This window comes from Hypomesus nipponensis, chromosome 3 (assembly GCF_054491055.1).
Source record: "Hypomesus nipponensis isolate SF chromosome 3, ASM5449105v1, whole genome shotgun sequence".
In the NCBI taxonomy this organism is placed as follows: domain Eukaryota; kingdom Metazoa; phylum Chordata; class Actinopteri; order Osmeriformes; family Osmeridae; genus Hypomesus; species Hypomesus nipponensis.
This window is the reverse complement of record NC_140363.1, coordinates 15,164,727-15,177,500: the sequence shown is the minus strand read 5'-3', so window position 1 is coordinate 15,177,500 and position 12,774 is coordinate 15,164,727. Positions and strand designations below refer to the sequence as shown.

The window sequence follows — 12,774 nt, the reverse complement described above, 5'->3', positions numbered from 1 at the left end:
CATGACAACCCCGGCAGCCACTTCCAAAAGTAAACAAAAGTTTTTTTTTGAGGCTGCGACTTAGCGATTAATAAAACTCTTCCGGGACGGCTTGCAACGGTTAATACACCCTGGCAGTCACAGGGGCACTGTGCAGTCCTCACAGGAGTTTGATTGTGTGTGTGTGTATGTATGTGTGTAACAGAGAGAGAACGAGAAAGAGAGAGAGAGATCGTAATTTTGATTCATTCCTGCCTCAGTACGTTTTGATACTGTCAAACCACACTACATGTCGACATTTGTATTTTATCCATCCACCACCGCGCACTCTGTATCCATTGTTATCTAAACCGGCGTAGAGAAATGTCATTATAGCACAGTGGCCATCCAGTCCTGGTGCTGGCCACAGAGCCAGGCTGTGAACAATCCTCTGATTGTGCCAGTGCTGGCCCAGGCATCTGACCACGTGGCAAAGGATGGCAGACCTTCGCTCTCCCTTGGTCTTTCTTTCTCCCTGTCTCGTTCTCTCTTGCTCTTCCTTTTCTCTCGACTTTTCTTCCATTCCTAACTCTCTCTTTTGATTTCCTTCTCTCTCACTTGCTCTCTCTCTGTCTCTGTGTATCCCTCCTTCTCCTTGTCTCTGTTCTCTGACATCTCGACTCCTGTCCTGTCTGTCAGCCACCTGTCGTCTGAGTCCACGTCCACCCCAGCCTGGTCAACACGTTCTCATCCTCTCGCTCTCTCTCTCGCTCTCTCTCTCACCCTCTCTCTCACCCTCTCTCTCACCCTCTCATCCCAACCAGCATGATAGCCTGTACTTCTTGACCCTCTCACCTTATCTTAACCCTGGTACCCTGCCCAGTCAAAAGACAGTCACCCTCTCACCTTATCTTAACCCTGGTACCCTGCCCAGACAAAAGACAGTCACCCTCTCACCTTATCCTAACCCTGGTACCCTGCCCAGTCAAAAGACAGTCACCCAATGACCCTCTTCCTCCTCAGTACATCCACCACACTCTCCTGTCCTCACTCCTCCCCTCCCCTCTTTTCCTCCCCTCCCCTCTCGTCTTTTCCCCTCCTCTCTTCCGCTCCCTCCTCTGTCAGCAGTGTTGGGTCAGATGCCAGTGTTGGTGTACAAAGACCTCAGTGTGAGGGATGAAGAGTCTTCCCCCCTGTGTGCTCATGCATGTGCCAGCACACAGTACACTAAGCAGTTTGGACCTGTGTTCACTGTGACTGTGTGTGTTTCCGAGCTGTCTTGTTGGTTTGCAGGTTTGTGTGCACGATGCGCTGTGCATTGTGCAAGCATCTCCGTGTGTGTGTGTGTGTGTGTGTTTGTGTGTGTTGGTGAAGTGCTTGTGCCAGATGGCAGCCTGTAATGTGTGTGTGGGTTCAAAGAATGACTGTCGTACCTCAGGGGAGGGATGCAACAAGAAGCCAGCCTTGTAGCTCTGAATGACCAATCACAGATCAAGCCTTGTAGTTTGAGGACATCCAATCAGAGATCAAGCCTTGTAGTTTGAGGATGTCCAATCAAAGATCCAGCTACAGTATGGCCAGATGCTTTATCTGGTGGCAAACGAACATTGAACTCAGATTTTCTCAAGCCTCAATGATAAATGCGACACCCTCTGTCTCTCACACGTGTGAAAACAAACACACAAATACAGAAACACGTACACCAACGCACACAATACATTATTATAATTGGTCACAAGAAATATTTTTTTCTTTTGTAAAAACACGGTTTTAGCTGCCTGTCTCTCTTCCTCTCCTTCTGTCCATAACCGTCTGCCAGTCCACCAGACCCCTCCTCCTCCCTCCCTTTCTACCTCCTTCCGGCTGGTTCTATGGTAGCCAAGCTAATGACAATGCTTATCGCGGCTACCCCATTGCTAGATTCTAATTTCAAATAGCCCATGGTGCTACCGGGGACGCCAGGCTGGAGCCCGCCGCACTCACACACACACACACGAGCACACACACCTGCTCATTAACTCTCTTCTAAAACCCAATCAGTCTCACGCTAGCGTAGTGAGCCTGGAACCTACAGAAGGACCCCAGTGTGATGTTTCACACACACACAACACACACACTCACACACATGCAGGAATGCACACGCACACGCTAAGGTATTCTGTGACGGTGGCTAGAGAGGCCGAGGTGTGTGTGGAGGTGGGTGAGTATGGAGAGCAGCAGGATCGATCCACAAGCACCGCTTGATTCTCCCATTACTGGTCATGTTGCCATAACAACACTTGAAAGGCTAGGTTTAAGGGAGTGTGTGTTGAGTTTAAAGCTGTTGTTGCCTGCTGGTTTGCCTGCTTGTTGCTTTGGTTTTGGTTTGCGTGCATGTGTGTGTTTGCTGAGTGGAGAGACATCGAGATAAAAGCAGTCTGTTCTGTGGGGTAGAACATGATGTTCTTGAAACACACACCCCTCAACCCTCCCACCCCTCCAACCCTCCATCCCTTCCATGGAAAGCACACACAACATCACAACAACTTGTGTCACGGCAGTTAGGCTGTCATGTGTGTGACGTGTTCTCCAGATTCTGAGATACTAATCCTTGATCCAGGCTCAGTTTTTAGGTCTACTGTAAGTAACCCCCTAGACAAGGTGAGGAGACCACAGTTTGACCTCAGACTAGGTGCAGTACTCTCAGATTAACACTAGATGGCAGACTCTCCCCCAGCAGCCAGGGGCTAGCCACAGCTGTGTCTGTGGGGGGGTTGTGAGAGTCAAGGACAGGACCCTCCATGGTGGATGTGACAGACAGACAGACAGAGACAGACAGAGACAGACAGTCAGGCAGACAGGCAGGCAGGCAGGCAGGCAGGCAGGCAGGCAGGCAGGCAGGCAGGCAGGCAGGCAGGCAGGCAGGCAGGCAGGCAGGCAGGCAGGCAGGCAGGCAGGCAGGCAGGCAGGCCCACCAGCCCTTCTTCAGAGCCAGTAGGCTACAGTCTTGATATCTGGATTGTTATTATCATCTAGCAGAGCGCGGGAAGCCCAAGAGACTGAGTGAATCTGGTGTTTCTTCGCTCCCAAATATTTTAGTTGTCAGCACTTCTGATGGTGGTCCCATTACAAGCCGATGCATTATTCACTAATACAAATATGGCTGTTGACAAGAGCAAAGCATATCATTTACCACTCTGTCTGGTTGCGGCTGAATTCAGGGTGGGGAAATGAGTGTGTGGATTCATTAGTAAAGCTTCTGGTTAGTATTGAGGCATGCTGGACAGTTTGCCAGGGCCTCCTTACCAGAGACATACACCAGCCACACACACACTTGGCCCACTGGAATGTTACTCAAAGACATGGAGAGAAAGGCAAGCTATGGGAGGATTTTCTGTTAGAAGGGTGTGGGTGGGAGGCTGTGTGTGTGTGTGTGTGTGTGTGTGTGTGTGTCAGTCCCTGCTAGGGTGTATGGATGTGGATCCAGACAGTGAGAGGTCCAGTATAGAGGAGAGGATCATCTCCAGTCCTGCTAGGGTCTCTTTGTCGGGCCATGCCTCTGAGACCCTCCAGCAGCTTATCAGCTACTGTGTCTGTCTGTCTCTCACTGGGTGTGGGGGTGTGGGGTGGGGGTGTGTGTGTGTGTGTTCGGGGGGGGGGGGGGGCATCTCTCTCTCTGTCTCCCTCTCTTTCTGTCTCTCTCTGTTTCTCTCTTTGTCTGTCTTTTTGTCTCTGTCTCTCTCTGTTTCTCTCCCCCTATGTCGCTCTGTCTCTCTGTCTCTCTCTTTGTGTCTCTCCGTGTCTCTCTCTCTCTCTCTCTCACCACCACCTCTCTCTACGTTTTTCTTTCCACAAACTACATCTTTCTACCTCCCTTGCCCCTTGCACGCGCACATACGCACACTCAAACACACATTCTCTGTTTTCTGTGTTGACCATTGAGCGAAAAGGCATTTCCCTGTAGCTAGGCGATGGTCTGGTGTTAGCATTCCATCCAGAAAGAAGGGGGGGGGGTTAGTTTGTGGGAACAGAGGGGGGGAGTTCACACGTCCAGCATGACAGCAGAGATGGAGGGCTGGGGTGGGGTGGGGACAGATTCTTTCCCCTAATTGTTACTGAATACTTCCAGCATTCTGACAGAGAGAAAGAAGAGAAAGAGACAGAAAGAGAGAGAAACAGAAAGAGTGAGCGAGAAAGAGAGAAAGTGGTGTGGGAGAAAGAGAGAGGGCGAAGAGTGAGGGGAAAGGAGAAGTCTCCAGTAACAGGTCAGTACAGTAGTTATTGGAGGATACATATTGCAGATGGATCCTTCTAATTTAAAGCTGGCTAGCTTTTAGTCTAGAGGACAACTTTAATGGCATGTTGATGCAGTGACGTAATATTGGCCCTCTCCCTCGCTTTCATTTCTCCTTCCTGAATGAGGGGCCAACAACCAAGCAGCCTCCTTTCATTTGATTGGCCGGCAGCCAGGATGTGAGCAGTGTCAGTGGATACAGTCACACAGTTGTGTATCTGTGTCCTCTGTGCTGTGATGATATACAGTACACACACACACACACTTCACTTCCTTGGTGACATAGTTGGACGACACACACACACACACACACTTCACTTCCTTGGTGACATAGTTAGACGACACACACACACACACTTCGCTTCCTTGGTGACATAGTTAGACGACACACACACACACTCAGCGTGTTCCCCGGGCTGCTGAGTGTGGGCCCACACTTCCTGGTGTGTATCCTATCCTGCTGGCACCTCTTCATAAGTACAGACACCAGAGCCTTCACTCAGCCTGTTCAAGGTGGCAATGTTGTGCCTTTATGCTGTCTCGCAGTTTGGTGTAAAAGGCATGGACATGGAATGAGGAGTCACGGTTGTGCCGGCATTAAGCCGGCCGGCGGAGCCGAATTGATGCGTAAAAGAGAGAGCGGGCATGGAGGGATCTCACACGCTAGCAATAACAATGACATCACGCCTCTATATGCCCACATGCCATCTAAAATGACAAGCATACCTTCTACACTATGCAGAACCATGGATCTTGAACCTATCCAGAACATTCTGATGAATACTGTACATCCACAGTTTAGTTTACATTTGTGTGTGTTTACACACATTTGTGTTTGTGTGTGTGTGTGTGTGTGTGTGTGCAGTCAACACCACAGACACACACCCACAGACACACACTCAGTCTTCTGCCTGCGTATGAGGTATGCTCCAGTCAACATTACACGGAGAGAAAAATGAATGTGAGGCGACAGAAGAGAATCTTAATTAATGACAGATTACATTTCCACGGCCCAGAACCCTGAAATTACACAAGCCTATGAGCCGCTCCTAATTTCATATGTAATTGTCGCCTCGTGTTGCGGCTTCCTATATCTACATTTTTCATTACATTTTTTGTATTTTTTTTGCAAGTGAGTAAAAAATAGTGAAAAAGAGAGGAAAGGGGGGGGGGGAATGCTGATTGTCTTTGACATAGAACCACATTGAAATGGTAAATCGCTTTAAGCTGCAGATAAAAGAGCCTTAGCTCGGTGAGGAATCCTCCTGGAGCGCCAGGCCTGTGGTTGGCTGGGAGGGAGGAGGCGGTGTTGTGTGAAGTTCTTCTTCTGCTGTTCGCTATCCTCCCCCAGGGACTTCCTGTCTCCTCCTGCTGTTAGAGGAAGTGTCGAGGCAGCTGCACAGACCTTCAAAGCAGCCTGACGAGTGTCTGGCAGTGTGAGTCTCTCCGTCGGGCTCGGTGTCTGTCTGTCTGTAGCAATGTTGGGGAACAGGCGGCGGGTCAAGCAGCATCGTGTAGTGTTTAGAGCTGGAGGATGTCGGCTATATTAGTCAGTAGTCGCGTCTCTCCAGGGAAGGCCTCTGCTCGGAGCTGTCACTCATCATAAACACTCCACAGGACGGATAGAGAGACGCTGAGAAGGCCATGCCGTCTTCCTCTGTCACGTACAATACAGATACAATGTTTGCAGGTTTAGAGTTTTACAGCTGCCTCTGTGTCCTTGTCCCTATTAGACAACTGATAAGCAGATGGAATTAGATTAGATTACTATTTCGTACAGGACAGTTTATTTCCCCTTCAACTGTTTGACATCATTTTTTTTTGTTTTGGTCTTGTACTTTATAATACATTGCTGAATGAGGAGTCCACAGTGAAAGACACACATGTACATACAGTACCCCCCCCCACACACACACACACACACACACACACACACACGCTCACACAGCGTGTCTGGGTTCCTGGTGGTGTACCATTTATCACCAGCCTCTCCTTCTGACCTTGACACCCTACTCATTAGAATAAAGACCATCGAGCGTTTAGACTAGCATTGTTCCCCATCAGCGCGTGCACACACACACCCACACACACACTCACAAACTCGGAGACATACATATATGCACTCACGCACAGACACACACACACACTCGCCATAAAGAAACCAAATGCTGTTTAATGACCTCTCAACAGCAAGTCTTGGTTGGCAGCTGAGGTATGCCTGTCTGACACAGAGTGAGCAATGACAAGATGTGTGATTTGGCTCTTTCTTCGCCGTTTTCTTCCATCGCAGAAACCGAAGAGCCGCGGTTTTCTGTACAGAAGAGCGGGCAGAGAGAGAGAAGGAGAGGGATGGACAACATTGGAGTGGAGGAAGGCGTTCTGCTGTTTAGTCTTTTGCAGTGAGGAATGACCTCTCCTCTTTCTCTCATCTCCTCCCTCATCCCTCCATCCCAAGGTCTCCATCCGTCTCCATCATCACCCACATCAGTCATGAGTGGCCGGTGGGTGGGGTGGACGAAGGGGGAGCAATGGGTAGAAAATGTCGGCCGCCTCCTTCGATATAATTAGAATTCAATTATTAATGAGCAATACTTAAAAAAGATTGTTTTATGATCTTCTATTAGTGGATTCACAATTCATTTTCATATTTGTCATTTAATTTATATCATGGATAATGCAATATAGGCGTCAATTAACAATGCATGGTCGGTGTAGTATGATTTCCTTCTGACATAGAGAGAATAAGCCAGGAGAGAAAGAGAGGAGTGATAGAGTCCAAACCTTTCATGTCATCTAGCAGAACCTGCTCTGGTCCAGTTTGCAGCTTCTGGTATTTCTAGCTCTCCATCATACAAGGCAGCAGGTTTATCCAGACCAGCCAAGGCTGATATTGCTGCTCACAGACATGGTAGGATATCCAGGACCCCTCTGCAGGGACCACGGAACAGGGGCAGGGCAGGGGTGACAGGGTAGAGGAGGGAAGGATGGAAGACGGTTGGAATGGTGGGCTGTTTTTACGACACCATGGTGCTGGCCTATTATATTCTTTCCTTTCTTAGTTTGTTTGATAAAAAAACATCAGCGTTTGAGAGGAGAGGAAATGGGATGAGTGGAGGAGGAGTGGAGAAGATACAAGCCACAGAAGCCGAGATAAAGGAGATCTCTGGGTGATCGAGAAAAAGCTATAGATTGCAGAGTCCAGACGCAGGAGAGAGAGAGAGAGAGAGAGAGAGAGAGAGAGAGAGAGAGAGAGAGGGGGAGGGGGGGGAGGATAAAGGCGCTCTTTGTCCTGTGCTTGAATGGCAGCATTAGCCATGGGCTTCCTATGGGCTCAGCCCCCAACCACTAGGAGGGAAACAGAGAGAAAACAAAGCCATAAACCATACACACCTCCTCAACTGCCTGTCTGTGTGTTTGTGTGTATGTTTGTGTGTGTGTGTGATTGCAGTTGAGCTTCCAACCAAGTTGTTGAACACAGAAGAAGACAGTGTTTTGACCCCATCCCAGAGCTTTGTGGTGCAGCATTGTATGTATCCGCCCACAATACTTGCATTTTTTTTATTTTATTACCAAAGTAAACTTTTCTGTAATTTTTTCCTATAAAAGAGCCCTCTGTTTAGCCATTGGTTTTTCAACACGTCTGTGGGCATATTGGGCGATTCATTGTCCGCGGAACTTCTTATAGACTCAGAAATATGAATGACGCTTCCGCATTGGACTAAAGGAGGCGGTAGAAATTTCTAGAATTCCGACTGCTGTCCTCTACTGTGACTGGACCAGATGTATTGGCAAATAATACTCTTATCCGCACTCCTCCTCGCACCTCTGTTCTGACATGGAGTCCTACAGTATCTGCTCTGACATAGGATGATCAACATGTTATTCCCTGTTCAAAAGAAGGAAAGATAGATAGATAGATAGATAGATAGAGGAAGATGGGGAGAGAAAAGAAAGAAAGAATGAAAGAAAATGGAAAAGGAGAGTATTTGGCAAAAACTATCCAAGGTCCCCTGCTACCCCAGTGTAACTGACTACCTACTTACTGAGAGAGAAAGAGAGAGAGAGAAGAGAGAACTGGAAGGAGATGGAGATATAGAGAGAAAACTCCAGCGCTTGACTCACTCAGTGTTGAATGCCAGTGCTCTATACCACTAGTAAAATGGCTTATTCTCCCGGTCACCATGGTGACAATTACCAGTGTTTCAAGACCTTTTGTCCAGCAGGCTTTCTAAACAGAGAAAGAGAGACACACAGAGACAGACAGAGAGAGAGAGAGAGAGAGAGAGAGAGAGAGAGAGAGAGAGAGAGAGAGACAGAGAGAGAGAGAAAGAGAGAGAGAGGCTTTGTCGAAAGGAATGATTTGATTTTCACCTAGTAAAAAAATGAACAACCCCTTTTACAAGTTAGAGGTTTCCTTTTAGCTTAAAGGAGCAGTCTGTAATTCCATCTAAATTAACAGGTTTTTAATGTTTTCCTCTCCTTTTCTGAGAGCATGCTGGGTAGGACTTCCTGGTCTTTCAGGATTGGAGGACATCCATCTCAGAGGAGACACTGAGCCCTTCTCCTCTCAGCTGCACAGAGCTGACATCAATAGAGGGCTTCTCTTTCGCTCCCTCCTGCTCTCCCCTTTTCTCCCTCCTTCTCTCCATTACACTGCCCTTCCTCTCTCTCCCTCGTTCTTTTTTTGCGTTTCCCTCTCTCTCGGTCTTTGAGCCGTATCTCTCTTTCTCCTCTTCTCCCCTTGTTCCTCTCTCCACCAACCCCCCTCCACTCCCCCTGTCTTCCTTTCCTTTGACAGTGTCAACAACAAATTGTCAAAACTAAGGATGTTGGCATGGCACCAAACGAACCCCCCACCCCTCTGCTCCCCTTCCCCACCCCTTATACTAAAACTGATGAAGTCATTATCATATTTGTCAGCGTTGTTTTGGTGAAGACTGTGCCGTCAAAGCCGGTCCGATTCCGCGGTTGATAGATAGTCGAACACACATACTGGAGCTAGCACAGTGAGAGCTGTGAGTTGGGCGAGTTTCGAGCTTTCGGGGTATTATGAAACTATAGCTTAAGAGATGTAGTCGGATGATATAGACTACCTGTAGCCAGGGAGGTAATGGGTTCATATGGACTACCTATAGCCAGGCAGGTAATGGGTTCATATGGACTACCTGTAGCCAGGGAGGTAATGTGTTCATATGGACTACCTATAGCCAGGCAGGTAATGGGTTCATATGAACTACCTGTAGCCAGGGAGGTAATGTGTTCATATGGACTACCTATAGCCAGGCAGGTAATGGGTTCATATGGACTACCTATAGCCAGGGAGGTAATGTGTTCATATGGACTACCTATAGCCAGGGAGGTAATGTGTTCATATGGACTACCTATAGCCAGGGAGGTAATGTGTTAACTGTATAAATTCATTTAAATATGGATGCGTCCGCCTCAGTTCATGGAATCTTACTTCTGTTGTCTCAACACGTCACAGAGTCTGAACAAACTTTAATTTAATGGATAAGATGAATCTACAAAAACGCATTAAATGTTTCCATGTATGACTGCATTTCTGCTGACATTTCCACTCTTTCGTGCTCATTAATATGTGGAATGAATTAAAGTTATGATTGCTTGTTGATTTTTTTTTCTCTTCTTCTATTTCCATTCGAATCCACTCTTCTAGCTTTTGGGGGGGGAAACTCACTCTGTTATTTTCCATGCACTCAAATACACACACACACATACCCCCCCCCCCACACACACACACACACACACACATACACACACACACACACTCACGTTCCCTCCATCTAGTTTCATATACCTGTCATCCTTACTTAGAAATGCACTTGCTCTCCTCGAACCAACACCGTTGCTTACCTCAGCTTCTTAACAGCAGTCAACAGCACCCACACAACAACACTCCTCAAACCCTCTTTATCTCATCATGATTCCTTGTCAGTAGTTCAGATCTCATCTCTGCCTCATCTCTACAGTATCTGTATCATAAGATGTTCAGTTTCTACTTTTTACGACTCAATCTTTACCTCATCTCTAGTCTGTCCCTAGTCCATCTCTAGTCTGTCCCTAGTCCATCTCTAGTCTGTCTCTTGTCCAACTCTGGTCCATCTAGTCCATCTCTAGTCCATCTCTAGTCTACCTATAGTCTCTGGTCTCTGGTCTATCTATGGCCAATCTCAAGTTCATCTAGTCCATCTCTAGTCTACTTATAGTCCATCTCTAGTCCATCTCTAGTCCATTTCCCCCCCAGATCTCCCTCCCCCCTACCTCATCTCTGCTGCTCCCCCTGCCCTCTCATTCTGAGGTGTGCAGTATGCAGATCTGCAGGGCTGTCCTAGCGTGCACACTGACTGGAGGCAGAAACTCGCCCATGCATCAAGTTCTCCTCTCAAACATTCTGCTCAGCATTTCAGCGCAAAACTTTGGATCTCATACATTTTAATCACCTCTGCCTATCTTCTCTTCTCCGTTAATGTTTAGACTTGCGATCAATGACATGCCATTTTTTAAACAAAAGAAGAGTCTTAAAATCAATATTTGCTGTCAACAAATAAATTGTATAATTTCCTGATAGTTAGACGGCCACATATTTACTTATTTTTTTCCCGCGAGCGTCGGTATTAAAAAGTGAAAAGGATGGATGGCTGTGTGGTGCCATCTCCATCAGAAATGCCACAGTGAAAAATGCTTTCAGGACATGTGACAGCAGAGAAAACCAACACAGAACGCATTAAAATATTTAAATGTGCCTCTGCCGTAATGATAAATGACAGGATAAAACTAGAATCAAGCAGCTATTGATGCAGAAAATGAAAGGCAAGAGAGAAGAGAGAAGAATCAACCAATAATAGGCGGCGGTGTTGAGGAGACTGGTGTCACAATGTTACTGTTAGGATGGTTCTCAGCCTCCCAGCGGGAAATGTCAACCCTTCAGATCACATCACACACTATTATTGTTCTACTACAGAACGGTTAGTTTGAAGTGTTGCTATTCCTGATCTCCTTATGTTCTGCAAGATGTTTGGACACCAGTACGTTTGCAGTCTACTGTGAAGCCATGGATTAGCAGACGGTTGCTGTCTCACAGTGGATGTTGGCCTTTGTTTGCCATCATAACAGAAGATGACTTGTGTTAGCTGGGAAAGTCAGCAGCTCTAATGGATGTACAGTACTGTGGTGAACATCAACCCACCAGCCTTGTCAAAATGCCACCTGTGTCTGTTATATAAAGAGCTATTTTGTTCCTTATTTGAATGCAAATTGTAGATTAATTCACATGGACTGCTCCCAGTCAGTCTAGGTAGCGGCAGTATAACTGACTTTGTATGTGTGTGTGTGTGTTTCCAGGGTAACAGCGTAGAGATGAGCATGTGGCTGCCTAAGAAGACCCACCTGCTGGGGTGGGCGGAGTCTTTACGCAGGAGTGGGGCGGAGCTTCCCGTGGACTTTGACCAGCGCGTCGACCTCATGACCCAGAAGTGGAACCAGCTGCAGGTAGGAGACCCCCCGCTGGGCTCTGGCATCACCACGCATACGAGCGCTAACACGGACACAAATGCACAGATGCACACACACAGATACACACACACACACAGATGCACACACACAGATACACACACACACACAGATGCACACACACACAGATGCACACACACACAAATGTACAGGCACTTGAACACACAGATTGAAGGGCTTTTCCCCAACTGTCTTTTATCTATGCAAGGGAAAACTTAGACAGTCTTCAGTAAATCACAAAGACTACAACACCCCCCTCCCCCCCTGCTGTGAGGGCCTGCTCCTCTCCTGGAAGGGATCCAGGGCTGGAGATGGTATCAGTGTCCCAGCTCTGCTCCTGATGATCCTGTTAATGGGGGCTGAGGTGTGGTTGCTGATGCTTATCAACGCGCTCCTCATCGTTAATTTTAGGCTAATCACAGATAATCTCATCTGCTACATGAAGAATATAATTGGGGCTGTCGTAGGTCTAGAGGCGCCCTTGGCGTGGGGGAATCGAGGAAAGAGTGTCTTCTTCCTCTTGTCTGCCTCGTCTCTGTGTGTGACAGACTGGGTGAGCTCCCTGAACCGAAGCCCTGGTCATTACCTCACTTCCTCTATGTAAAGTACACACCTGACTCCTGTTATGTAAACAACACCGTCTGCATATATTCACGCTCTCATATTTAGAGAAATTAGAGTGTATGTGCACGCCATCTGTTTGTGTGCAACTGAGCAGGGTTGGGGAAGCTAGATGAACATATGTATATAGCACCACAGCCAAACAGATTTGGTTTGAAAACAAAGCTACAAATGAATTCTCTGTTTCTGCACCATAGCAATCAGCCATGATGATTAAACTTCTGTTATGTTACCCCCATATGAATCTGTGACATGTGGACAGAATGCTCTCTCTCTCTCTTTCTTCCACGCACACACACACACACACACATTTATGCAAACAGTTTTTTGTCGATTGACAAATCGTCAAAGAGTGTGTGAGATGAGTGCGCGCGAGAGACAGAGAGAGAGAG

General features: G+C 47.4%; 1 protein-coding gene across 1 annotated transcript in view; it reads left to right on the top strand.

The window, feature by feature from the left end:
- Positions 1 to 12,774, top strand: part of akap6 (A kinase (PRKA) anchor protein 6) — a 91,794-nt gene that overhangs the window by 59,636 nt on the left and 19,384 nt on the right. Inside the window, exon 11 of the mRNA XM_084678855.1 lies at positions 11,594 to 11,740. Coding sequence (XP_084534981.1) covers positions 11,594 to 11,740 — 147 coding nt within the window. The remainder of the gene's footprint in view (positions 1 to 11,593; positions 11,741 to 12,774) is intronic.